Source organism: Phyllobates terribilis, unplaced genomic scaffold (assembly GCF_046119375.1).
Source record: "Phyllobates terribilis strain yellow unplaced genomic scaffold, ASM4611937v1 Scaffold_4__5_contigs__length_816908805, whole genome shotgun sequence".
Taxonomy (NCBI): domain Eukaryota; kingdom Metazoa; phylum Chordata; class Amphibia; order Anura; family Dendrobatidae; genus Phyllobates; species Phyllobates terribilis.
In genome coordinates this window covers 176,634,679-176,661,014 of record NW_027362764.1, presented here as the reverse complement: position 1 = coordinate 176,661,014, position 26,336 = coordinate 176,634,679, and the positions used below count along the sequence as shown (strand labels likewise).

The window sequence follows — 26,336 nt, the reverse complement described above, 5'->3', positions numbered from 1 at the left end:
TTGAAATGTCTAATAATATTACTGATTCTTTGTGCAGTGTTATATTTGCTTTAAGAGTGACTCAAAATGAGGCAAGATGTGTTTGGTTTAGACATTTGCTGTTGCATATGATAGCTGGGATTTCGGATGATAATCCATTTATCAGGCAATGAGTCAACTCTAAATTCTGGATTTGTAGGTGCTAATGGAACTTAACGGAAGAGTTAAAATGACAGGCTATAAAAAGCAGCACAAAAGGATGGTAGCTGATAAAAGCAAAAAAAAAATAAAATCCACATATATAAATACAAATATTCTGATCTAAAATGTATTGGGATCGTTAAAAAAAAAAAAGTTAAATGATCTAAAGCCCATTTCTGTAAACAACCGCTGAGGAGTCTCAGGAAATATCTCGCATGTCTGTTCTCTCTCCTTTGCATATTTTTCCTGCCAAGTGTCTTAAAGAACTACAAAAGATTCATCAATTGCTTTAAAATTATTCCATTCTTTTGATGTAAGTCCAACAACAGGTATCACAATCTGCATTGAGACTGATAATACAGAGAAATGTAGAAACGATTATTGATGCATTCATGCACACCTTAGTGTACCGTACGTGTCTGTCAGAGGAGAGTGGATGGGGCTTAAAACTTGCAAATGTTTTTCGCAAATCCTGAGAAGTCTGGTAAAAGAATAATGTAGAATAATATTTACCTCGGATTTTTTATCCTGTATTTTTTTTTTAGCTATTTTAAACATTTAATATGAGATTTTTATGATATGATTATTTTTTTAAACTTGGAAAAATTGCTTTAAAATTTACTTTTCCCTCTTGAAAACATGATTCACAATGACAGCGCCAATATCTGGCTTTTAGCCTAGTATTCTTATATATGTAATCTATAGTGGAGACGAGGCTTAGAGCACCTTTTTTAAATGGATATTTTTCTCTTCTGTGCCCCTCTGTTACTGGGGGGTTGCCGAATAACTTTGGAATTAAGAGAGCCCAATATGCTAATTTTCTCTCCAACTAACGGGTGTATTCCACAGAACTTCCTCGAGGGTGTTGGCTTTTTCTCCTCTCGTGCTGGCCAATCCAAAATAAGGTGCGTTATAGAGGGGAATAAGCAAACGCTCACAGAGAAGGTAACAGTTGCAGCCTGGCTTAGGTTGTTCTCTTGAGACGATATTTGTCTCATATGGACATACAGAGAACGTCGCACTCATCGGCCTCACCCTGCTATTAGAGCGCCACAGCCGTGGACCCGATTGTGTTGCTTTCATCCTGGGCTCTGGCTTTTCAGTGTTGCTTCTGTCCTGTACTATGGACAGCTGTGACCTTCTGGGTGGGCATTTCCTTTTTTCCATACAATGGCACAGCCATGTTTTGTTTGACCAGCATCATAACGGAGAAAAAGCAAAAGAAAAGTTGTGTGACATACGCCCAGCTGGATGAAGAGTAAATTTGCATATTTGGATCATAACTTTGGAATGGTGATGGAAAAGAAAAAACTTCTCCAGAATCAATGTTTCAGCACCAACTAGAAGAGGTACTTGGTTTAAATTAAAAAATCCAGTGAATAGTCCTCTTTTATAGTATTCTGTTTTTTTTTTTTTTTTAAATCTGCCATATGGTTCCAGAGATAAAGGCCTTTTTATGGCTAATTTTATGGCGCTTACCTAGGTTGGGTTGGTCACAGCGTAAATATTGCTGAACAGCCAAAAGACACTTCCCGGAGAGCCCTGTTCGCAACGCTCTCTTGGAAAAGCCATAAAAATGATTCTTCTTAGTATTAACGGCCTTCTTCTCGATCTCAAGCCATGGTGACTTGATGAATGAACGCTCTGTAGGAAGATAGATCTTGTGCGAGCCTAGATAGGTCCACCATGAAAATTAGCAGTGAATTAAAAGTCCCATATCTCTGTTTGTTTTTTCTTTAAATTCACCATACATTTCCAAATACTGACTACTCAAGGGAGCAGCAAGAACAAAATGAAGAGCAAACTGTCCAGTTTTAACCTCGTACAAAACCTTAACCAACGTCACCCGCCTATTAGATGCTATTTTTAATACAGGTATTTTGCTTGAGTGCCATAACTTTAATCTACAGTAATGCCTGGGAAGCTGTGCCTGTTTTATAGATTGTATCGAGCCAATGATATCAGAATAAATGTGTCGTTGCTTGTCTCCAACTGGACAAACAAGGCATAAAACAAAGGAACTCAGAGGCACTTGGCTTGTAGTCCCATACACCTTAAAAAACTGTGTCCCAAGCACTCCTCCATGCCACAGCCATCAAAAAAGCATTGAGTATGGCAATTCAACATGATCTATCCCTCTGCAAAAAGTTCCCTTCCCCTCCCCCACCCACTTTCTTATACATCAGATAGTAAGGTGAGCTCAGCTGGGGATGGAAAAGCCAAGAAATGTATCTTGTTGCTTTACACCAGGGGTCTCAAACTCGGCTGGGTATATGGGCCACAAATGGAAAAAATTTGAATTTGGGGGGCCGCATTTTTTGTTCAATGTGACATTTTTAGTGATGCCATTTTTTTTTTGTATACACCTTTTGAACATTTTTGCCGTGTTTATTTTTTTATAGCTTGGGTCGTTATGGATGTGGCGATAATAAACGTGTACTTTTTTGTGTTTACTTTAGTTTACATATTAAACAGCATTTTTAGTGCCCAATATTTTTTCATGCTTTATTTTTATTTTTTTGATTTTTACAATTTTCTTTCCTCCAATTGGCCACATACAGTAAAATTGTCATACCATTAGCATCATATAGTAATAATGGCAAACATCTTGTAGTAATGTCCCCATCTTGTACTAATGTGCCCCAACCAGGTCCCCATCCTGTGGCTATGTGCCCCATCCAGGTCCCCATCCTGTGGCTATGTGCCCCATCCAGGTCCCCATCCTGTGGCTATGTGCCCCATCCAGGTGCCCATCCTGTGGCTATGTGCCCCATCCAGGTGCCCATCCTGTGGCAATGTTCCCGATCCAGGTCCCCATCCTGTGGCAATGTTCCCGATCCAGGTCCCCATCTTGTGGCTATGTGACCATCCAGGTTTCCATCTTGTGGCAATGTTCCCATCCTGGCCCCCATCTTGTACTAATGTGCCTCATCCAGGTACCCATCCTGTGGCTATGTGCCCCATCCAGGTCCCCATCCTGTGGCAATGTTCCCGATCCAGGTCCCCATCTTGTGGCTATGTGCCCCATCCATGTCCCCATCTTGTGGCTATGTGCCCCATCCAGGTCCCCTCTTGTGGCTATGTGCCCCATCCAGGTCCCCTCTTGTGGCTATGTGCCCCATCCAGGTCCCCATCTTGTGGATATGTGCCCCATCCAGGTCCCCATCCTGTGGCTATGTGCCCCATCCAGGTCCCCTCTTGTGGCTATGTGCCCCATCCAGGTCCCCATCTTGTGGCTATGTGCCCCATCCAGGTCCCCTCTTGTGGCTATGTGCCCCATCCAGGTCCCCTCTTGTGGCTATGTGCCCCATCCAGGTCCCCATCTTGTGGCTATGTGCCCCATCCAGGTCCCCATCCTGTGGCTATGTGCCCCATCCAGGTCCCCTCTTGTGGCTATTTGCCCCCTGTGCTGTTCTTCACACACATAAAAAAAAAAAAGATGATTCTCACCTGTCCTCCGTTCCCTCGGCGGCCTTCCTGCAGATGTGGCCCGCAGGCACCACAGAGTCCGACCCCTTGACGATCCCGACCTGGTCCAGGAGGAGCCGCCGACAGCAGCGCTGCATTGCCGCACACAGAGACTTGTCTCCCAGCACTGCATTTCCAATGTCAGCCGCTGACCAATCAGAGGCCAGCAGCTGACATCTGCATATGGCAATGACGTCATACTCACTGCGCCGACACGCAGATATCAGCTGCTGGCCTCTGATTGGCCAGCGGCTGTCATTGGAAATGCTGTGCTGGGAGACAGTCTCTGTGTGCGGCAATGCAGCGCTGCTGTCGGCGGCTCCTCCTGGACCAGGTCGGGATCGTCAAGGGGTTTGTGCCTGCGGGCCGCATAAAGCAGCCTCAGGGGCCGCATGCGGCCCGCGGGCCCCGTATTTGAGACCCCTGCTTTACACAATGTAGGTTCTGATACTAAGTATTTTATAGAAAAGCCACTTGGTGAAATCCTTGTATCCTACTGACAAAGAACACAATCTGCTCTGAAATCTAAAATGATATAAACAGCTAATGATATAAGCAAAAAGCAAAAGGGCAAGGTTAAGCCGTGTTAAAGGGGAAATCTAATAAAAATAACGAACCATGGAATCTAGGATGCCGCCATTATGCTTTTATCACAGGCATAAATCATCACAGCTATGTTGCATGCCGTTCAAGATAAGCCAGTCTTTTCAAAGACAGATGGTTAAATTCTTTCACATTAATTGCAGAAAGCTTTCAGTTGCACATTTGCACGGTTCTGTGAAAATATTTGGCTGGTTGCCATAAAACTTGACCAATGACTTTGCTATTGGCTGTTGTCATTTGACAATGGGGATTGTAATATTAACCTGCTCGGAAAATTTACAGAAAGGACAGGACTATGCTGTTAATACAGAATATTTATTTGTGTGGGGTTTTTGATAATTTTTTCATATTGTGTTTGTATTACTGGCAACGAGATTTTATATAAGTAAAATAAACGTGTGTATGTGTGTGTGTATATTATATATGGCATGAGAAAGGCAGAGAAATGTTGCTGCTAATGGATCAGTAAAGCCACGTTTTTTTCACTTTAAGTTTTGGAGTGCTGCCTGTTTTTTCTAAATATATGTGTGTGTGCATATATACACAGATTTATTATTTATACTAACATATATATGCATGTGTGCATGCTAGAATTTTATTATATATAAAACACATATATATATATATATTAGCAGAAATAATAATTTATTATGAATATATATATGTGTGTGTATATGTGTGTGTGTGTGTGTATGTATATATATATATATAATTTATTATGAATGTATGTGTGTGTGTGTATGTGTATATATATATATATATATATATATATATAATTTATTATGAATATATGTGTGTGTATATATAATATATTCATAGTAAATTGTGTATATATATATATATATATATATATATATATATATATACATACACACACACACACACACACACACACACACACACACACACACACACACACACACATATACAGTATAGTACAGACCAAAAGTTTGGACACACCTTCTCATTTAAAGATTTTTCTGTATTTTCATGACTTTGAAAATTGTACATTCACACTGAAGGCATCAAAACTATGAATTAACACATGTGGAAAAGGGCCAACAAGTGCTAAGCATCTCTGGGTACTCCTTCAAGATTGTTGGAAGACCATTTCCGGTGACTACCTCTTGAAGCTCATCAAGAGAATGCCAAGAGTGTGCAAAGCAGTCATCAAAGCAAAAGGTGGCTACTTTGAAGAACCTAGAAAATAAGACATATTTTCAGTTGTTTCACACTTTTTTGTTAAGTATATAATTCCACATGTGTTAATTCATAGTTTTGATGCCTTCAGTGTGAATGTACAATTTTCAAAGTCATGAAAATACAGAAAAATCTTTAAATGAGAAGGTGTGTCCAAACTTTTGGTCTGTACTGTATATATTCAGAATAAATTTTATATATATATATAAAATTTATCATGAATATATATATGTGTGTGTGTGTGTATATATATACATATACACACACATATATATATATATATATATATATATATATATATATATATATATAAATATTTTTTATTATTATTATTATAGAATTTTTTTTTTTATGTATACTTTTTATTTTCCCTCCCCTTTATAATCTGTGAGTAAATTTTCCTTTTTATAATGTATGTTCCAGGTCAAAACAGCTACCATTGCAACTGAGAGAAACGGAAGCCTGGAGAACTGCAGCATGAATATTAATGCTTCCATCTATGATGAGATTCAGCAGGAAATGAAAAGAGCTAAAGTATCCCAAGCACTATTTGCAAAGGTTGCAGCTTCCAAAAGCCAGGTACATAATATTCATTTGAAGAAAAAATATTATTCTGCTTTCTGTACAGATTTAAAACGTTCAAATGTTTGAGGTGAATTTCGAGCATTGTACACAGGATGGTGTCTAAGCCTTATTGCTCCCAGAGCATCTAATCTACTTCCATAAGCCACGAAAAACAACATAGACACTGAGTTTATTCAGACTGGTAAAAAAAAAAAAATTGAAATATTTTGGAAACTGGGAAGGATTGCTTTATAATGGTGCTCGTGGGATTATGAAGCAATATTGCATATATCAGCGAATTGAGCATATCCTTTCTTAAATGGCTATCATGGGAAGTCCCCACAGATTGCGCGCTGACGAAAATCATAATTTATTCTAAATAAATGATTATAAATGAATTTGTTATTTATTGCTTTTCCCGTTATTTTTTTGTACTGTAGAACTTCTTTCTAGGCATTTGATGGCCTTGTCTATCCTCAGCCAGTACTGCCAGAATGATCATATTATTAACCATGTTTGTAAACGAAAACTAATATGTCCAAAGGGTGTAAATCTTTCCATTTTACTTTTTTTCTGCGGATTCCTTTCTTTATTTTGACTCAAATGGATATTCACAAAATATTAAAGGGGTTATCCACTACTAGGACAACCCTTCTTAAACTAAATGTTTGGCCTCAATTAAAATAAAAAATCCTATACTCTCCTCCCATGCCGGCTCTGTTTCAGCAGTGTTGGCACTCGCGGTCCCGGGGCTGCGGTGCAGTTGTTGTGACATGTGACCCCGGTGCCCAATCAGCGCTGGCGTCACTAGCCCCGCCTTCAGACAAACTGAATATGAAGAGGAAGTCAGGGCTGCAGCTGATCTGACTTCCTCTTCATGTTCCTTTTGTCCAAAGGTGGAAACCGTGACGCCAGCGCTGATTGGGCGCCGGGCTCACGTGTCATTCCACCGCATCACAACACCGGGACCGCGAGTGCCAACACCGCTGGAACAGAGCCGACATGGGAGGGGAGTATAGGATTTTTTTATTTTATTGGGGCCAAACATTTAGTTTAAGAAGGGGTTGTCCTAGTAGTGGATAACCCCTTTAAGTACTCCCTCTCCATAGGGGCTCTGGGAACTGGACTCTTCAGAACCACATCTAGAATGGAGTGGAAGTGCATGTACTCGACCTCCACTCCACTCATTGTCTGTGGCACTGCCATAAAAAGCCAAGCACAGCATCCTGTTATTTTTGGCAGTCACATAGTCAATGAATGGAGTGGAGCTTGCTCTTCTGCACTTCTGCTCCATTCAAGATGGGGGGCCTGCAGAGCCCAGTTTTCTGAATTCAGAGCCCTGCTCTCAGCAATCACACTTTCAGCAAACAGTCAGTCAACCTCTATCCTATGGATAAGGGATAACTTAATATTATGGGAATAATCATTCAATGAATTTTGATACAAAATGATGACCTAAATGTCCAGTGTGACAGTTCTTTAACAGGACCCCCGATACTGTTTAATCTCTATGCTATTGACAACTGCATCTAAATGGTGTGCAAAGGGAGGAGACTTGTATGCTATTACAAGGTGCCAATGACTTTCCATAGTGGGCAGGGATTTAATGAAGATCTCTTTGACTGCCAACTTTGTACAGGCAATAGGATACCTGAAATATACATGTAATGCCATATATTTTAGAAGTTATTAAAATGATCGCATAGTGGGATCAAAAATAGAATCATAAATGGATCCGTACATTTAATTAAAAAAAAAAAAACCTCAGTCAATTAAAAAGTAACTTGTTCATTTCACAATACTCTAAAATAAATAAATAAAAGAAGTACACATATTTATGATTGATTTGACATGTAAGAACCCGAAGAATAAAATTGTTATGTGATGAAGGTCGTAGACAAAAGTTACCGTATTTTTTTGGGAATATAAGTCTCGTGCTTTTTTGATGTTGCAGAATTTCTGCACCTATTATTTTTTCATTGCGCTTTTTGTGCGGGTTTTTTTAACGTGTTTTTAGCGCTGCAGTTCTTGTCTCTGTTTGGTGTGTCATTCTTTAAATAAAGCTGCCTTGTTTTTGAAACTTCCTGGTATTTTGATTTCACTGACCTTTATTGACATACGTAGGTGCGGAGTACATGCATTTTTGGTACGTTTCTGCTGCGGAAACGCACTAAAAACACATGTGCGTTTTTTACCTGTGCATTTTCCGCATCTAATGTAAGTATGTTGGAAAATCCACACAGAAAACTCAGCATACCCGCAAGAGAAATTGACATGCTGCGGATGTGAAACACGCACCGCAGGTCCATTTATGCAGCATAAATAAAAAGCATAGTGGGCCGGAGATTTTTAGAAATCCCATCCAGTTTGCTGGAACTGTGAGATGCTGCTTTTTTAACGCAGGGCAAACGTGCAGCGTCACAAAAAAGCGATAAAAGCTCATTGTGGGAATGTAGTCTAAGACGCACGTTTTAGAAAGAAAAAAATCTTACTAAAAAGTGTAGGGCAACAAGCAAGACCTCCAAATGCTCCAACAATGGAAAAATCCAAATCTTATAGTTCTTCATAGAAAAAAATAATTACAAAATTAATAAGAGTTATACAATGCAATGTATGAATTCTGAAGTAATGCCATAAAAAATTAGTACCGTATATACTCAAGTATAAGCCGACCCGAATATAAGCCGAGGCACCTAATTTTACCACAAAAAACTGGGGAAACTTATTGACTCTCATATAAGCCTAGGGTGGAAAATGCAGCAGCTACTGGTAAATTTTCCCATCCTGGTATGCACGGCCCCCTCATACCCCCAATCCTGGTATGCACGGCCCCCTCATCCCCCCCCAATCCTGGTATGCACGGCCCCCTCATCACCCCCAATCCTGGTATGCATGGCCCCCTCATCCCCCCCAATCCTTGTATGCATGGCCCCCTCATCCCCCCAATCTGGGTATGCATGGCCCCCTCATCCCCCCAATCCTGGTATGCATGGCCCCCTCATCCCCCCAATCCTGGTATGCATGGCCTCCTCATCCCCCCAATCCTGGTATGTAATTTGTTCCATAAATAAACAGGCGGGTTATATGACTACATCCTGATAAAACCTAAAGTTAGGGCTTTTGGAAGATGACAAATGAAAACCTGAAATGAGAGAGCTCCACTCTTGGCACCACATTTCATTACGAATATCTAGAGTCAGATGCGCTTAAAGAAAAAAAACGACTGGACAGGCAAAAAGAAAGGTACAGCATCGGTGACTGAAATTAACTTTATGGCTACCCGATTGATAACTTTAGGTAAAGGGGTTGTACCAAGTTTGGAAGTTATTTCCTATCCTATGGTTATGGATAACTTCCAGGTCGCTGGGGGGATGACCATTGGAAACCTCACCAATCCTAAGAACTATGTGAATGGAACGATGGTCCATCATGAGCACCTCTGCTCCATTCACTGCACCACCGGAGATAATGGACCGCAGAGTTTTGCTGGTCTTTGCCACTCCCATTAAGAATGAATGGAGCAGTGGCCAGAGGAGCATCCCAGCGAAAGGGGAAGTTATCCCCCATTTTATAGGATAGGAAAAAAACTTCTGAACTTGGTATAACCCCTTCTAAAGGATTTTTCCACGAGTAAAACAAAAAAAAAACTTTTTATTTCCAAAATGTTTAATTAAATAAATGTGTCAGTGTATGTCCGCCTTTTTCCCCCTCTGCCACAGAGTCCACCATCACAATCTAGGTTCATGGCAGGTATGTTGATGTGTTGTCGATAGCGCCAACACACTTCAGATGAGTGGTCAGTCAATCATGACTTAATGCAGGTCTGCAAAAAACAAAAACCTTATGTTGAGAAAAAATATCTCATGATAATAGCGCTTTACAAATATGCCAAAATACACATTGTCTTCAGGAGTGATCTGCTCTTTTATTAGCAACCTATGGAACTGTACCGCATATTTTTATAAGAATTACCTTGCAGAAAGAATGTATTACCCCATGATATTTTATACTGTTGATATTCTCAGATTTGTGTGAACCTTTTTCTGCATGTCAATGTTGTAGCCATGTTTTCCTACACTGATCTGATGTCTTTTACATAACCTGTACATTGGTATATGCTATTGTTTTGATTCACATCAGGGGATAATGCATTATGTGTATTGTAGAAGTTGTTACAGGTTCCACTTTGCATTTTTGTGATGTACTTTTGGAATAAAGTTTTTAACCTTGTGAAATTTGCAATTGTCTAATTCAAGAGGGATTTGTAATTTTTTATTTTTATATTCTTTTTAATATCTGTCTATTTTTAAGCAGGAGACCTGGTGAGGTTGGTGTACTTACTTTGAAAATCCATGTCAGATAATGTCTGTATAGTCCCTCAATTTAATTGACCATTTTAATCATAGATCTGCAAAGCGTCTCTGCCTATGTCAAAATGGCTGTATAATCATTTTCCCCTGCCTATGATTAAAATGCTCAGTACATTTAAAGAGGTTGTCCACTACTTTTACACTGATGGCCTATCTTTTAGGATAGGTCATCACAGTCTGATTGTCCGGGGTCCGACACCCAGCACCCCCACCGATCAGCTGTTATCTGTACTTCTGGCCGACGGCTGCCATTTATTTGCGGAGCTGGCGACCTACTTGTAGTGACGCCGCAGGGTACTACACATCTGCTTCCTATTCTAATCAATAGGAGGCGGATGTATAGTACCAAGCCCCCGGGCCACTACAAATAGGCGGCCAGCTCCTCAAGTAAATACTTCCGGCCGCTGCCACAGATAACACTTAATTGACGGGGGTCGGACCCCGGCCGATCAGACATTGATGACCTATCCTAAGGATAGGCCATCAATTTTAAAAGTAGTAGACAACCTCTTTAAGGATTATACAGCCAATCTGAAATGGATTTGCAAGGTAAGTACATCAGTCTCAACAGGTCCCAGAGATCTTTATAATAATATATACAGTTTGTATTATGAAATCTGATAACAGACCCGCTTTAATCAAGTGTTGAAAATGATTTGAAAGCAGACTTGTGCTGCACATATAGTGTTTCTTTTTTTTTTTCAGGGGACAGATTATCTTTGAGTAAAGGAACCAGTCAGGACAATTTTATTAAAGTTAAAAAAACCTCAAGTTTAGTTTTCAATCTCTGTAAATAATTGTTTCCATTAACTGATGGGTTGCAGAGATTTTGAAATGGTCTCCATTGTAGGGTATTGATATTTTCATGCTGTCGCTTTCGCCTCCTTGCTTCTGACTTGGAGGATTGCATACATGCATGTCATTCATGATGATAAAAAAAGACCCCTACATAGACCTGAATAGAAGCGAACACTAACAGGCGGCAGTCGGACATTTCTGGCACATTGGTTACCTGCCTCTTGGATTCTGTCCAGCGAGAGATTTATTTTTATCCATGTGAAGTAACACTGAAATATTGCTGTATATGTCGTAATTCTGGAGTTTCATAATGAAAAATGGACTAAAAATGAGAAATAACGTTTTCTATATTTATGTAATTTTATATAGAAGTTACCATCTTGAAGATTACAATGTTTTTTTTTAAAGATACTGAAGTTTACAAAAATCTTTTATTGCCAAAAATTTGCACTGGATGAAGCAGTCTGATTTTAGGACTGGTGGAACCAGTTAGTGCACCCGTCACATGCCACCTCCGCTCCACATACCAGCCCATCATGTTCTGATGGGCATCTGTATACTTGAGTGCATTATCCTATTATAAGGGGTGAGATTGTATTCTTCATATCCTTGCCTAAAGTCAGAAATGAGCACCAGTGACACATATTTATGCCCTATTTAGATCCAAAGCATCTGTCATGTATAGTTACCCTACCTGATACCCTCTATTCGCGTCCTCAGCTGAGATTGGTGTTCCTGTCCTATTAGATGACCACAACAGTGGCATTGGGAAAACGGGGTTGAGCACTGGAAAGGCTTGGTGGCAGGTTTCAGGTTTACCACTGTCAGAAAAGTATGGCACTCTCATTAGGGTATGTGTACACAACGTCTTCTCAGGGAACCACCAGCGAAGCTGCTTCCATAAAAATACCATCGGCTTTTTCCTTAAGTGGCTTCACCTTGGGGGAAGGAAAACCTTTGAGGTAACGCTAGCAGAATTAAGACTTTGTGTGCACATACTCCTTGTCATGCATAGTAAATAGTTTTTATTGGAAGAACAGCAGAAGATATGTATCCATAATATCAATGACTGCCAACATTTCAGTCCATCGCTGGACCTCTCTGAAGACCTGTGTCAGCTAATGTTGGCGTGTACTGCAGTCTCCATCTTGAGACACTGACATAACTAAATATGGGCCTTGAGAAAGGTCCAGTGGTTGACTGAAACGTTGACAGTCATCCTTAAGGGCCAACCATATCTTTTTTTACAGATTTAGCACTTTGGCAATCACATCTTGGACCAGAACACCAATCTCAGCAGAGGAAGCAGTGGGAGGCAAACGGGCAGTGTTGGGGCCTTTATACAACTATCAATTCCAGGGGGTTGGTCGTTTTAATTTGATTCTCTAAAAATAAAGGAGTGCAATTTATCACTAAAATTTCTTTGATTTTAGAAAAGAAGCAATACTTGCCTCTTCTGGTCGCTGCTCCTATTCTGACACTCTTGGGTCCCCACTGCACCTTACATTACAGCCAGATCTTGAGACAGGAAATGCCTGCTTAGGTAATCACTGGCAACAGTGGTGACCCACAGTAACCAGAAATTGGCTAATCGGCATTGTGTGCTGAAAGGGCCCTGGAATAACAACCAAATGGGATTAAAGCAAGAGCATAGTTGGGCAGCAGCCGATTCTTTCCTTGCCGATGTCCCAAATAGGGTTCGGTGGTTAATTCAGTCGAGTATAATGGATAGGCTCCTAAATCCTAAGGTGTATGGGAAGTGGATCGGGAGTTCATTTTCCTAATTGTGCAAATAAATAAAAGTTTTGGGGTCTTACAGAAGGTATAGCTGTCAGGTCTACTGCACCAAATATACCAAAAATATCTGACAAAGGACTGTCTGTCCCCAAAACACGTAGTATTTATTTTGACCTTGATGAAGCAATCCACTGACGATTCACCATCCATACTTTTTGGGATTTAGGTGCCCTTTCATTAAACTCCTAATTTTTCATCATACAACTGTACTTACTAAAATGGACACACTTAAAGAGTACTTGTCGGCTTTTCTAACAACACTCCTACCTCTTTTCGCAAGTCCTAGAAACAATAATAACCGACATGCAAAGATTGGAAATGGACCTAAATTTTGTGCTTTTAGATGAGCGGTGGTCCTAGATCTGGGCTTCTGATTTTAGAACATCTTCAATAATTTTGTTAAAAACACGCAATAAGATGTGGATTGTAAATGAGACCAGCCCAGATTGCCCAAAGTGGTCCCACACTATTTCTTAACCGTTTTAGTTTACATTTTACTTATGAATTTCACTCAATAAATTGAAGTGGTGTGAAATTCACTGATGTCACACATGTACATTTTACTGTGGATTTTTCCATCCCGTGTGGGCATTTATGAGAATTTTGAGAATAAACAAGTGTTGGCACGGGAGTGTCTTCTGTTTTTTTGAAAAGAAAAGTGCATTACTCCTTACAACATGTAATGGAATCTTATAAGGCATTTTGTATACATTTTTATTGCATAACCCATTACCAATAAGTTAGAGACGTACCTAAACTTTCCACCACACAGGGCAAAGATTCAGATTGTTGCGCACACCTTCCTATCATTAAAGCTTAGACCAGATAAAGTGGCCAATGTCGTGCTCCTAGTGTGGTTGCACACTTAGGTTTGTTTTTTTTTCCATTGACTTTTAAACAGTCCTTTTGATTTTGCAAGAGAACAACTTTCAGCCTCAAAATTTCATGGCAATTACAATTTGTTTTTGTGGGTGATATAGCCTGCTTGCAAAATCTTGTCTAAAAAATTGGTTAGCAAACCTGCAGTGGCCAGTTGCTCATGTGGTTTCTGATCACTCCTGGAAGTAACCCCAGTCAGTTTGCTGTCCCTTCCCCCAAACAATTTGTTCACCTTCACGCAAAAAAAAAAAGTGAGATCCATCAGTTCACCCATTCTGTTTAGATTTAGCAGCTGTCCATATCAGCGGACGGCTGCATATCAAATTTTTTAAGACCTTAAACATTTAGTGTCGGAAAATTTGCAAACAATTTGCATGTGTATTTTGCTGTGGATTCACTGCATAATTTACCCCTGCGAAATCAGCAGTGAGAGCGAAATTGCCAGTGTGGATTTTAAAATCTTCATTGAATGTCCATTTTGATGAAGAAAAATAATTTGGCATCCAAATAAGATTTGTATAGTCTTATCCATATGTGTAGTGCTTTTGTTATACTCTGTGGATTTTACCTGTGCAAATTGGCAGCAATTCTTATACATGTGGACTTATCCTTACTTTGAATCAGTGGATGAACTGCATTCTTTGAAGCGCTGTTTTCCTTCTACTTTGCTAAGATGTTTCATGAGTCAGTAGATCCGTATTCCTAACTGAGTCAGAATGGGGGTAACATGTATAGTATGTGTATAAATTTAGAGACTGTCTTACACATGCATACGTACATGTGTACATACATACAGTGTAGAAAATAAGTATTTGATACACTACTGATTTTGCAAGTTTTCCCATCTACAAAGAATGGAGAGGTCTGTAATATTTAGCATAGATACACTTCAACTGTGAGAGACAGAATCGGGGAAAAAAAAATCCAGAAAATCACATTGTATGATTTTAACATAATTAATTAGCATTTTATTGCATCAAAATAAGTATTTGATACAATAGAAAAACATACTTAATATTTGGTACAGAAAATTTGTTTGCAATTACAGAGATCAGACGTTTCCTGTAGTTCTTGACCAAGTTTGCACACACTGCAGCAGGGATTTTGGCCCACTCCTCCATACAGATCTTCTCCAGATCTTTCAGGTTTTGGGGCTGTCGCTGGGCAACATTGAGTTTCAGCTCTCTCAAAAGATTTTCTATTGGGTTCAGGTCTGGAGACTGGCTAGGCCACTCCAGGACCTTGAAATGCTTCTTATGGAGTCACTCCTTAGTTGTCCTGTCTATGTGTTTTTCGGTCATTGTCACGCTGTAAGACCCAGCCACGATTCATCTTCAATGCTCTTACTGAGGGAAGGAGGTTGTTGGCCAAAATCTCACGATACATGACCCCATCCATCCTCCCTTCAATACAGTGCAGTCGTCCTGTCCCCTTTGCAGAAAAGCACCCCTAAAGTATGATGTTTCCCCCACCATGCGTCACGGCTGGGACAGTGTTCTTGGGGTTCTACTCATCCTTCTTCCTCCAAACACGGCGAGTGGAGTTCTATTTTGGTCTCATCAGACCACATGACCTTCTCCCATGCCTCCTCTGGATCAACCAGAAGGTCATTGGCGAGCTTCAAACGGGCCTGAACATGTGCTGGTGTGAGCAGGGGAACTATGTGTGTCCTGCAGGATTTTAATCAATGACGGCGTAGTGTGTTACTAATGGTAATGTTTGACACTGATCCCAGCTCTTTTCAGGTCCTCCCTTCTTGGCTGATTCTCAGAATTATCCTTACCCAATGAGGCGAGATCTTGCATTGAGCCCCAGACTGAGGAAGATTGACAGTCATCTTGTGTTTCTTCCATTTTCTAATAATTGTGCCAACAGTTGTTGCCTTCTCACCAAGCTGCTTGCCTATTGTCCTGTAGCCCATCCCAGCCTTGTGCAGGTCTACAATGTTGTCCCTGGTGTCTTGGCCTTGGTGGAAAGGTTGGAGCGGGAGTGATTGAGTGTGTGGACAGGTGTCTTTTATACAGGTAACGAGTGGTGTTGAGCGAGTATGTTTTGTTAACCCTTTCGCCGAGTATGCTTGGGCCGAGCTCTGAGTATTTACAGCTGCTCGGTGATATGTTTGAATCGCTCCCGTGTGCATGATTTGCAACTGTTTGACAGCTTTATTACATGTGAGGAATGTCTATTCCTTACACATTCCTCACATGTAATAAAGCTGTCAAACAGTTGCAAATCATGCACACGGGAGCGATTCAAACATATCACCGAGCAGCTGTAAATACTCGGAGCTCGGCTGAGCATACTCGGAACAGAACATACTCGCTCGACACCAGTAACGAGTACAAACAGGTGCAATTAATACAGGTAATGAGTGCAGAGTAGGAGGGCTTCTTAAAGAAAAACTAACAGGTCTGTGAGAGACAGAATTCCTGCTGGTTGGTAATTGAAGAAATACTTATTTCATGCAAGAAAATGCAATTATGTAAAACAATTCAATGTGATTTTGTCTCTCACAGGTGAAGTGTACCTACAATAAAAATTACAGACCTCTCCATTCTTTGTAGGTGGGAAAACTTGCAAAATCGGCAGTGTATCAAATACTTGTTTTCACCACTGTATGTAAATACATATTGTGCAGTGATGTTGTGTGTTTGTCTGCCCAAAAACCATTAGCCTCCATACAGCAACTCCATTTTAGATATTTCACCACAGGAATGACTAGAATGGAGTTGCATATGGAAGCTCATGATCTCTCTGCGCACACAGTAGTGTCCATATGGACATTTTCCATACAGTAAGTATTCAAACTGTCTCAATACAGGAATGCCTAGAATGAAGATGCTGCACACAGATTAATACTGGTCAGTTATCCACTCATTGTTAAGTATAAACTATTATGTGGACAAGATTGTTTTGTTGTTTTTTTTGTTTATTACTGTTTCTTTTGCATTTCTCTAAATGTTTTTTTATTCAGTAGTGTGATGGAATATAAACTCTTGTTACAAGAGCTGTTAAAGGAAACCTTTAAACTCCAGATATGCTATTTACCTGCAGATATAGGTGTAATCTGCAGATAAATATCGAATATAGAGGACCTGTCACCAGGTCAAAAGTGGCCCTTTTTGCCTTTATTTTATTCCCGCTACCACCCTTAGTATTCCTTGTGTTTGTCTTGTTTTTCTTAAAATCCACCATAAGGTTCCAAAGATATGGGCACTTTTTATTTAGTGCTTATTTTTATGGTCTTCATTATATAGTGAGCATTGACTGTAACCATTCCCTACACCGCCACGATGACTTGAAGCAACCCAAGCACAGGTGCACCATGGCAGGCATTGTTTTCCATTCATCTCTGCCCCCTCTTGATTGACAGCGCTGGCTTTACAGGAGTCAGAGGAGCATATAGACTGATGAAAAACAATTAAATGAGAAAATACACTGAACTGTTTGGCCACTGCAATGGTGCATAGTGCTCCTGTGCTTGGTTTGTGGATGTGGTGTTCAAATACTTGTCAATCACTGTCTTTTCCTGATATCACCGACGTTCTGGTCCTCCTCTGTATAATGTTACCGCAATCAGATAAGCTGAATCATAGCGGGTCTCATGGGATTATACTGAGAAAGAGACTTGCGGTCTACACAAAGGACGCTGTGTGAGACAGCTTGTGTGAATAGCGATCAAGTGGCGAAGAACAGGATTGGAATATCGCTGATATTACGAGAAGGTAAAGTTAGAATAAAAGTCACTACTTTGCTAGTAGTCCTTTGGCCATAGCTTTATAACTAATATTCTGTCCCTTTTTGTAGTTTATCCCTCCCCCCCCCCATTGTATGTCATGTAAAAAGACATTACCACCTCCCTTCAGCATTCAGCCTACTTCATATTCCAAAGAAAAGGCATACCCTTCTATATATGGACCCCTCCTGCAGTACATATTTCCTCTCAGCCACCCGATATACAGTCTCCCCCAGCAAAATATCATTCCCCTCAGCCCCACTATATAGAGTACCATCCTGCAGTGTATCACTCCTCTCATCTATATACAGGCCTAGTCTGCAGGACATCATTACATTAGGACTCCTCTATATACAAGCCCCATCCTGCAGTACATCACTCCTCTCAGCCCCTGTATGCAGCCCCTCATGCAGAGCATCGCTTCACTAAAGCCTCTTCTATGCACAGTCCCATCCTGTAGAATATCGCTCCTCTCAGCCCCCCTCAGTTACCTACAGTACAGACCAAAAGTTTGGACACACCTTCTCATTTAAAGATTTTTCTGTATTTTCATGACTTTGAAAATTGTACATTCACACTGAAGGCATCAAAACTATGAATTAACACATGTGGAATTATATATTTAGCAAAAAAAGTGTGAAATAACTGAAAATATGTCTTATATTCTAGGTTCTTCAAAGTAACCACCTTTTGCTTTGATGACTGATTTGCACACTCTTGGCATTCTCTTGATGAGCTTCAAGAGGTAGTCACCGGAAATGGTTTTCACTTCACAGGTGTGCTCTGTCAGGTTTAATAAGTGTGATTTATTGCCTTATAAATGGGGTCGGGACCATCAGTTGTGTTGTGTAGAAGTCAGGTGGATACACAGCTGATAGTCCTACTGAATAGACTGTTAGAATTTGTATTATGGCAAGAAAAAAGCAGCTAAGTAAAGAAAAATGAGTGGCCATCATTACTTTAAGAAATGAAGGTCAGTCAGTCCGAAAAATTGGGAAAACTTTGAAAGTGTCCCCAAGTGCAGTTGCAAAAAACATCAAGCGCTACAAAGAAACTGGCTCACATGAGGACCGCTCCAGGAAAGGAAGACCAAGAGTCACCTCTGCTTCTGAGGATAAGTTTATCTGAGTCACCAGCCTCAGAAATCGCAGGTTAACAGCAGCTCAGATTAGAGACCAGGTCAATGCCACACAGAGTTCTAGCAGCAGACACATCTCTACAACAACTGTTACGAGCAGACTTAGTGCAGCAGGCCTTCATGGTAAAATAGCTGCTAGGAAACCATTGCTAAAGATAGGCAACAAGCAGAAGAGACTTGTTTGGGCTAAAGAACACAAGGAATGGACATTAGACCAGTGGAAATCTGTGCTTTGGTCTGATGAGTCCAAATTTGAGATCTTTGGTTCCAACCACCGTGTCTTTGTGCGACGCAGAAAAGGTGAACGGATGGACTCTACATGCCTGGTTCCCACCGTGAAGCATGGAGGAGGAGGTGTGATGGTGTGGGGGTGCGTTGCTGGTGACACTGTTGGGCATTTATTCAAAATTGAAGGCATACTGAACCAGCATGGCTACCAGAGCATCTTGCAGCAGTTCCATCCGGTTTGCGTTTAGTTGGACCATCATTTATTTTTCAACAGGACAATGACCCCAAACACACCTCCAGGCTGTGTAAGGGCTATCTGACCAAGAAGGAGAGTGATGGGGTGCTATGCCAGATGACCTGGCCTCCACAGTCACCAGACCTGAACCCAATCGAGATGGTTTGGGGTGAGCTGGACCGCAGAGTGAAGGCAAAAGGGCCGACAAGTGCTAAGCATCTCTGGGAACGCCTTCAAGATTGTTGGAAGACCATTTCCGGTGACTACCTCTTGAAGCTCATCAAGAGAATGCCAAGAGTGTGCAAAGCAGTCATCAAAGCAAAAGGTGGCTACTTTGAAGAACCTAGAATATAAGACATATTTTCAGTTGTTTCACACTTTTTTGTTAAGTATATAATTCCACATGTGTTAATTCATAGTTTTGATGCCTTCAGTGTGAATGTACAATTTTCAAAGTCATGAAAATACAGAAAAATCTTTAAATGAGAAGGTGTGTCCAAACTTTTGGTCTGTACTGTACATGCACCCACTGCTGCTGCTTCCTACTAGGAGCTTTGCACTGTAGTGTGAGAGGCTCCTTACCACCCTGTGACATCATCCCCGACAGGAGCACCTCCATTCAAGACATAACTGTGAAGAACGGAAAAGGTTTGCTGGCTGCTGCAACTCCGATGATTACTGCTGCAACTGTCTAAGGGTATGTGCACATCGTCAGGAATGGTAGCGCTTTGAACTCAGATGAAGCCGCTTGTGTTCATTGAACACATACCCTTACTGCACCTGGAGCACAAGCCCATCTTCCACCCACCGCCTTCCCTAATTTATATCCCTGAATAAGGACATGAATGGCTTTGTCGCTTAAAAACATTCTTTTCTTCAGATGGATTGTTCTGAACTTTAATAATAGTGTCCTTATTTAAAGAGAACCTGTCAGCAGGATTTTATTAAGTAAAGTACAGACGGGGCCATACTTGCTCTGTCATACTGATTAAAATCATACCTCAGGTGAAGACATTAGTTTTATAGATTTTCTTTAAAGTGGTTGTCCTCTACTTTTTCATTGATGACCTATCCTTGGGATAGGTCATCAATGTCTGATCAGCCAGGGTCTGACAGCCAGCACCCCCGCCAATCAGCGGGTATTGGTGTCGGCGGCCGCCTGCCGGAAATACTCATTTGCGGAGCTGGTCGTCTTCTGGTAGTGGGCGAAGCTGGGTACTGTACATCCGTTTCCAATTCAAATCAGTAGGAGGCAGATGTGTAGTACCCAGCGGCGGCCACGATTAGAGAATGGAGCAGCTCCGCAAGTGAGTATTTTCGCCCTGCGTCGCCAACACCAATAACAGCTGATCGGTGGGGTTGTCGGACCCCTGCCAATCAGACATTCATGACCTATCCTAAGGATAGGTCATCAATTAAAAACTAATGGAATCCCTCTTTAATCATTGTTTGAAGTTTCCTTGTATTCATATCTTTGTGCATCGGGGCGGGCCTGTGGGTAGGGTCTTCAGCTTTGTTCCGTCCCCTCCTCTGTGTCTGAGCGTCTATTCCTATTTTTTTAAATTTCACGCCAGTGCTGTCCTAGCCCCTGGCGACGATTGCGCAGATTGAGCTCTTGGATGTCTTCAAGAAAATGCCACCAGTGGCTGCGCATGCGTAGATTGCTCAGTGCCACTGGCGCCATTTTACTGAAGCCCACCATTAGAGCAATCTGCGCAAGCACCGTCCGTGGCTAGAACAACACCGGCGTGAAGTTTTAAATAAAAAATAGACACCTAGACAAAGCATAGGGGATGGGACAAAGCTGAAGACCCCACCCACAGGCCCGACCCCATACACGAAGATATGAATGCAAGGAAACTTCAAACAAGGAATAAAGAAAATCTATAAAACTGATTTCTTCACCTGAGGTATCATTTTAATCAGTATGACAGCACCAATATTGCCCTGTCTGTACTTTACTTAGTAAAATCCTGCTGACAGGTTCTCTTTAAGTGGAAGATTTTATTCTGTGGTCACTGGGCAACCATAAGCCTACTTTCAAAGATCTGAGTTTCATAATCTGTGTAAGGGCCGTAATTTTTCTGCTCACTTCGAATCAATCGCTTCATAGGCATACATGAGGGTTATGATATTGGGTCAAAAGACTCACTATCTGTACACAGAACATAAAACTCTGAAATGTGAATGCACTTTAGCGTGACTACGAAGGACATAACATTTGTGGGGGAACATCTGCACCAAACCATCCTTGCTTGAAAATCTTCAACACAAGTCACTTTGTGCTGTGGATTTTTTCACAATGTTGGTATTGTAATGGGCTGCATAATTTATGCCTGGAAGACCTAGTGCGTTTTTGGAGCATTTGAATGAACCCAAAAAAGGATATTTAGCAAATCCAATACAAAACGGGAGTAGGAAAGTTGTTCTTACAACCAATTAGATATGAGATCACATTTTTAGAGGCGCTTTGGTAAATGAAAATGGTAATCCGGTTGGCTGCCATGGGCCACTGCTCCATTTTGTCCCTTCACTAGTTTAGATAAATCTTTCCCATTGTGTATACAGTATATGTATGGATCAACATAAACCCATGAACAATTGGGCATGTAAACAGATGAATCGCAAACGCTTCCCTACCCCTTAATCAGCCTGAAAGTGGTAATTTCGGCCCCGTGTTTCTTTTATTGTTGGGTTCTAAACATTAAGTGCTATTTAAACATTAAAGTGCGCTGTTTATATTGGTTCAGTGCTCAGCATGTCATACATCGGGCCACTGTCATCTCTTATGGAGTGTAAAATTCTGTCATGAATCATGGCTTGTATATCAGAAATTACTGTAATTTTGATTGAAAATTATAGGGCTTTTGAAATGTTTCTAATTGTGATAGAATATTTTGTTTATCTGGAAACCTGAATTCTCTTTTTAGATGTCTTTATTCACGTGTGAAAAATACATATTAGATGTTTAGCTTTTGTGTGTCTGGTGGGTTGTTTTTTAAGCTCAATTTAAAATGGCCAAACATTTATTAATTATCTTTCTCTGATTTGTCACTGCTGAAATACGGGAGCGAATATACGTTTCATCGAAAGTTGGGATGCTTATTTTAGTACAACTGGATGTATGCAAGCTTGTAATTCTACCTAGCCGATATATAGATAAATGGATACACTACCTATGCAAATGTGATACATGCTTATCTTTGTAGATGGATAATCTATATATAGCATGTAGGAAATCAATACATTTATGCTTGTGTGGGTATAGATAGTCCATACAGCCAAATATGTAAAATGAATGCGGGATGTATTGACAATGGGACATGGAAGCGATAGGTAGATATGGGATGGATTGGATAAACATGGGATTTTACGATAGTTGGATGGATATGGAATGGATTGAGAGAGCGACAGGTAAAACCCACAAAAACATTACATAGTGGACAGTTGTTCTTCTGACAGCTATCTCTAACTCCCCCATGCACATGAACGCTCAGAGTGGTTGAATGTTCATGTGATTTCATAGGGAAGAGTGGAGAAAGATACTTCCTTCACAGACGATGCTCATTGGGAGTGCAGTGATAGCCTTACCGTCAAAACTGTATAACCCTGTGGGACGCCTTTTGAGATCCATCAATGTAAATGGAAGCCACAACACAAGTGTAACATACCTGGCGGCGTCCTTGCATAGTGGTCCATCTCCCACTGTGCAAGAGCACGCACTTGATCTCCAGTCCAGTCTGGCTTCCCTCCATGCTGTCTGTTTGCCTCTGTTTCTGCTGCTTAAGGGCGGCGCCCGATCACTTCCTGTTTCTTGTACCTGCTGCTGGCACACCCCTTGTGTGTCCTCAGCCTATTGCTGTCTGTCATCTGGTATTTAACCCAGCTCCTCCCAAGAAACCCTGCCTGAGCATTGTGTTCTGTCAGTTGGCTTCTGGTCACTGATATGCCAGGTCCCTTTTATGTTTCCTGCCTTCGGTATCAGTTTCCGTGTCTGAACTGTGTCCTGTCTGTATTATCTTCTAGCCTGTTGTCTTCTGCCTATCCTGGAGGCTGTATTTCCAGGCCTGTGTGAACACGCTCCTTGCCTGTTCTTTCCGCCTTCTAGGGGCCGCATACCTAGACCCGTTCCTGTATCTTGCTGCTGTGTCTGTTCTTGTCTGAATACTCTCCTAGCCTGTTTCCTGTTTTTCTCTATGTCCGTACCCTCCCTTTTTCTGCAGAGTCTGAACTCGTACTTAACTCCTGCTCGTTGTCACTGTACTTCCGTTTGTGAGTTTGTGGTCCACTCGCTACTTCACTGCAAGTACCCTGTGGGTATCTGGTTCTGCCTTTCCCTTCCTGTCTGTTCCGTGTGAACAGAGCCCTGTCCCTCCTGCTCTGCCTTGCTCATCGCTCCAGCGGTTCTAGCCTATTCTGCCTTGCTCACTACTCCCGCATTCCTGCTCCGCTCTGACCCTTTGCTCGCTGCTCCGGCAGTCTCGCTCCGCTCTGACCCTTTGCTCGCTGCTCCGGCAGTCTCGCTCCGCTCTGACCCTTTGCTCGCTGCTCCGGCAGTCTCGCTCCGCTCTGACCCTTTGCTCGCTGCTCCGGCAGTCTCGCTCCGCTCTGGCTCTTTGCTCGTTGCTCCGGCAGTCTCGCTCCGCTCTGACCCTTTGCTCGCTGCTCCGGCAGTCTCGCTCCGCTCTGACCCTTTGCTCGTTGCTCCGGCAGTCCCGCTCCGCTCTGACCCTTTGCTCGCTGCTCCGGCAGTCTCGCTCCGCTCTGACCCTCTGCTCGCTGCTCCGGCAGTCTCGCTCCGCTATGACCCTTTGCTCGCTGCTCCGGCAGTCTCGCTCCGCTCTGACCCTTTGCTCGCTGCTCCGGCAGTCTCGCTCCGCTCTGACCCTTTGCTCGCTGCTCCGGCAGTCTCGCTCCGCTCTGACCCTTTGCTCGCTGCTCCGGCGGTCTCGCTCCGCTCTGACCCTTCGCTCGCTGCTCCGGCAGTCTCGCTCTGCTCCGACCCTTTGCTCGCTGCTTTGGCAGTCTCGTCCTGCTCCTCTCTCGCTCACCGCTCCAAGCGGCCTTGTCCTGCTCTTCTCTCGCTCACCGCTCCAGGCGGTCTCGTCTTGTTCTGCTCTTGCTCGCCACTCTGGGCGGCCTCACTCTGCTGTTTGTCCACCGCGTCTGCGGTTCTGTTCCTGAGTCCCAGTCTGTACTGGGTCCTATCCACTCGGTGCTCCAACCTGTCGTACCTGCCAGTACCTCCCTGCCTGCATACCAGTCGTGCTTACCAGCATCCACCCGTCTGTATTCCAGCTGTGTCTGCCTATACTCACCAGTCGGTGTGCCAGCCTAACCTGCCTGTTCCAGTATTCCCCTGTGTTGGTCACCAGCCGTGTCCGGGGTCTGACCTGGAGTAGCACCTGGTCCCTCTGCCCGGTTCCTCCCTGGAGCACTGGCGTCGTATGCCATCATGCGACCTTTGTCGGATCGGGCAGATACTTAGTTACGCCCCTCCGGGCACTCTCCAGTTCATGGCACAGTGGAATCACTACATACACACGCACACGCCACTCAGCCCGGGCGTGTGCATTACAACAAGTATCGAGAGAAACTGGTCAAAGGGGTTGTCCAGTGTATCAAAATTGTTGTTTAAAATAAAGATTAAAAAATAATGCGCTCACTGATGCCTCTCAACTCCTCCAGTTTGGATTCTTCCCTGATTCTCACTGATCTCTACTTCTCGGTCCCTTCTCATAAGAAGGTATGGAGAAGAAAAGCCAGCTTTGCCAATCACTGACCACATATGCGACCAACTTGTGCCAGTGATTAGCTAAGCAGGCCCATCCTGCTCTTTTAATTGTCAAGATGGGACCAACTTTTTTTTTTTAAAATTGCACTCCCAATTAGCCATCAATGACATGTGTATAGTGTGTGCAGTAAAATACTTGCCCATCGATATCTTCTGCTACTTCCAGCACTGCTCAAGTCCTCTTCCACATGATGAGGAAGAGGACCAGAGAACTTCCTCTCCATGTGACTTCACGGCTCACACAGGGGACTGGTAGTTACTTTATTAATGTCGATTGGTCACAATTGCGGTCACATGATGCAGGAAAGGACCGGAGAAGCATTGGAAACAGCAGAGGACAGTGATGAGTGTCTTGGTGCACTCACTGTACATACGTTACTGATGGCTAATTGCAGGTGAGGTATTTTAATGCACAAACTGTAGATACTTCACTGAATGGCTAACAGAAGGGGCAATGAAAAGAAAAGGTGGAGTGGTACTTTAGGTATGAATGTAACTAGGTGTGTAAATGGCTTATCAGTAGTACTGTTTGCTTAACATCTTTGTTGCAGCGCTGCCAGATGATTATCTGTGACATATTTCTAACATTGTATAGTAGCTTGTCATACATCATTTTGCACGGATCAGTGCTGTAGTGACATGATACATATGTCACAAGTCATTTTTTTGTGGCAACTGTTAACATTTGGGGGTGGGGTGAGTTGGAGGTGGCATGTAAGTTGAGAAATATTTGGCATATTTAGTGAACACTATTGTGTTTGTTAGGGGCATATATACCAGTTTGTGCAGTGCAAGTACTAGTAGCCTGTTGTTAAAAACCATCTCCGTAACCTCCTTCTGTTGTTTTTTTTTTATGTGTTATAGATTAATTTTTAGATCCCTTCAATGAAATGAAGACTTCTAGAATAATTATACTTGTTAAACTATTAAACCGCATCAGTTGCATGTTTTTGTGTGTGTTTATATTATATGTTATATATCTTCATCTATCTACTATACTATACCTAAAATATTTTTGTCTCTGTATAACAAATATATACATACAAACACACACACACACACACACACTAATATACCTCTATCTATACCTATGTAACTTATATACAGTACTGCTCACCTTTATTGGCACCCCTTCATTTTTTTTCATAGACTGTACAATATCTTCAGAAATAAATGGAAATGTCCCAAGTTATATCCTCAGGATTTTTTAATTAGTGGTCCAAAGTAATACAACAATAATACACTGTTTTTCAACTTCCATGTTGCAATTTCAAAGAAACAGAATAAACAGCATGTGCAGTAATAAAGGCACCCCTAATTAATACTTGGTTGCACACCCTTTGGCA

At 41.8% G+C, this 26,336-nt stretch overlaps 1 protein-coding gene across 4 annotated transcripts in view; it reads left to right on the top strand.

Annotated features, from left to right (window-relative positions):
* SATB1 (SATB homeobox 1) overlaps positions 1 to 26,336 on the top strand; it is a 185,701-nt gene that overhangs the window by 139,703 nt on the left and 19,662 nt on the right. For all 4 annotated transcript variants that reach the window (XM_073677955.1, XM_073677956.1, XM_073677957.1 and 1 more), the window contains one exon: positions 5,875 to 6,030. In XM_073677955.1, coding sequence (XP_073534056.1) covers positions 5,875 to 6,030 — 156 coding nt within the window. The remainder of the gene's footprint in view (positions 1 to 5,874; positions 6,031 to 26,336) is intronic.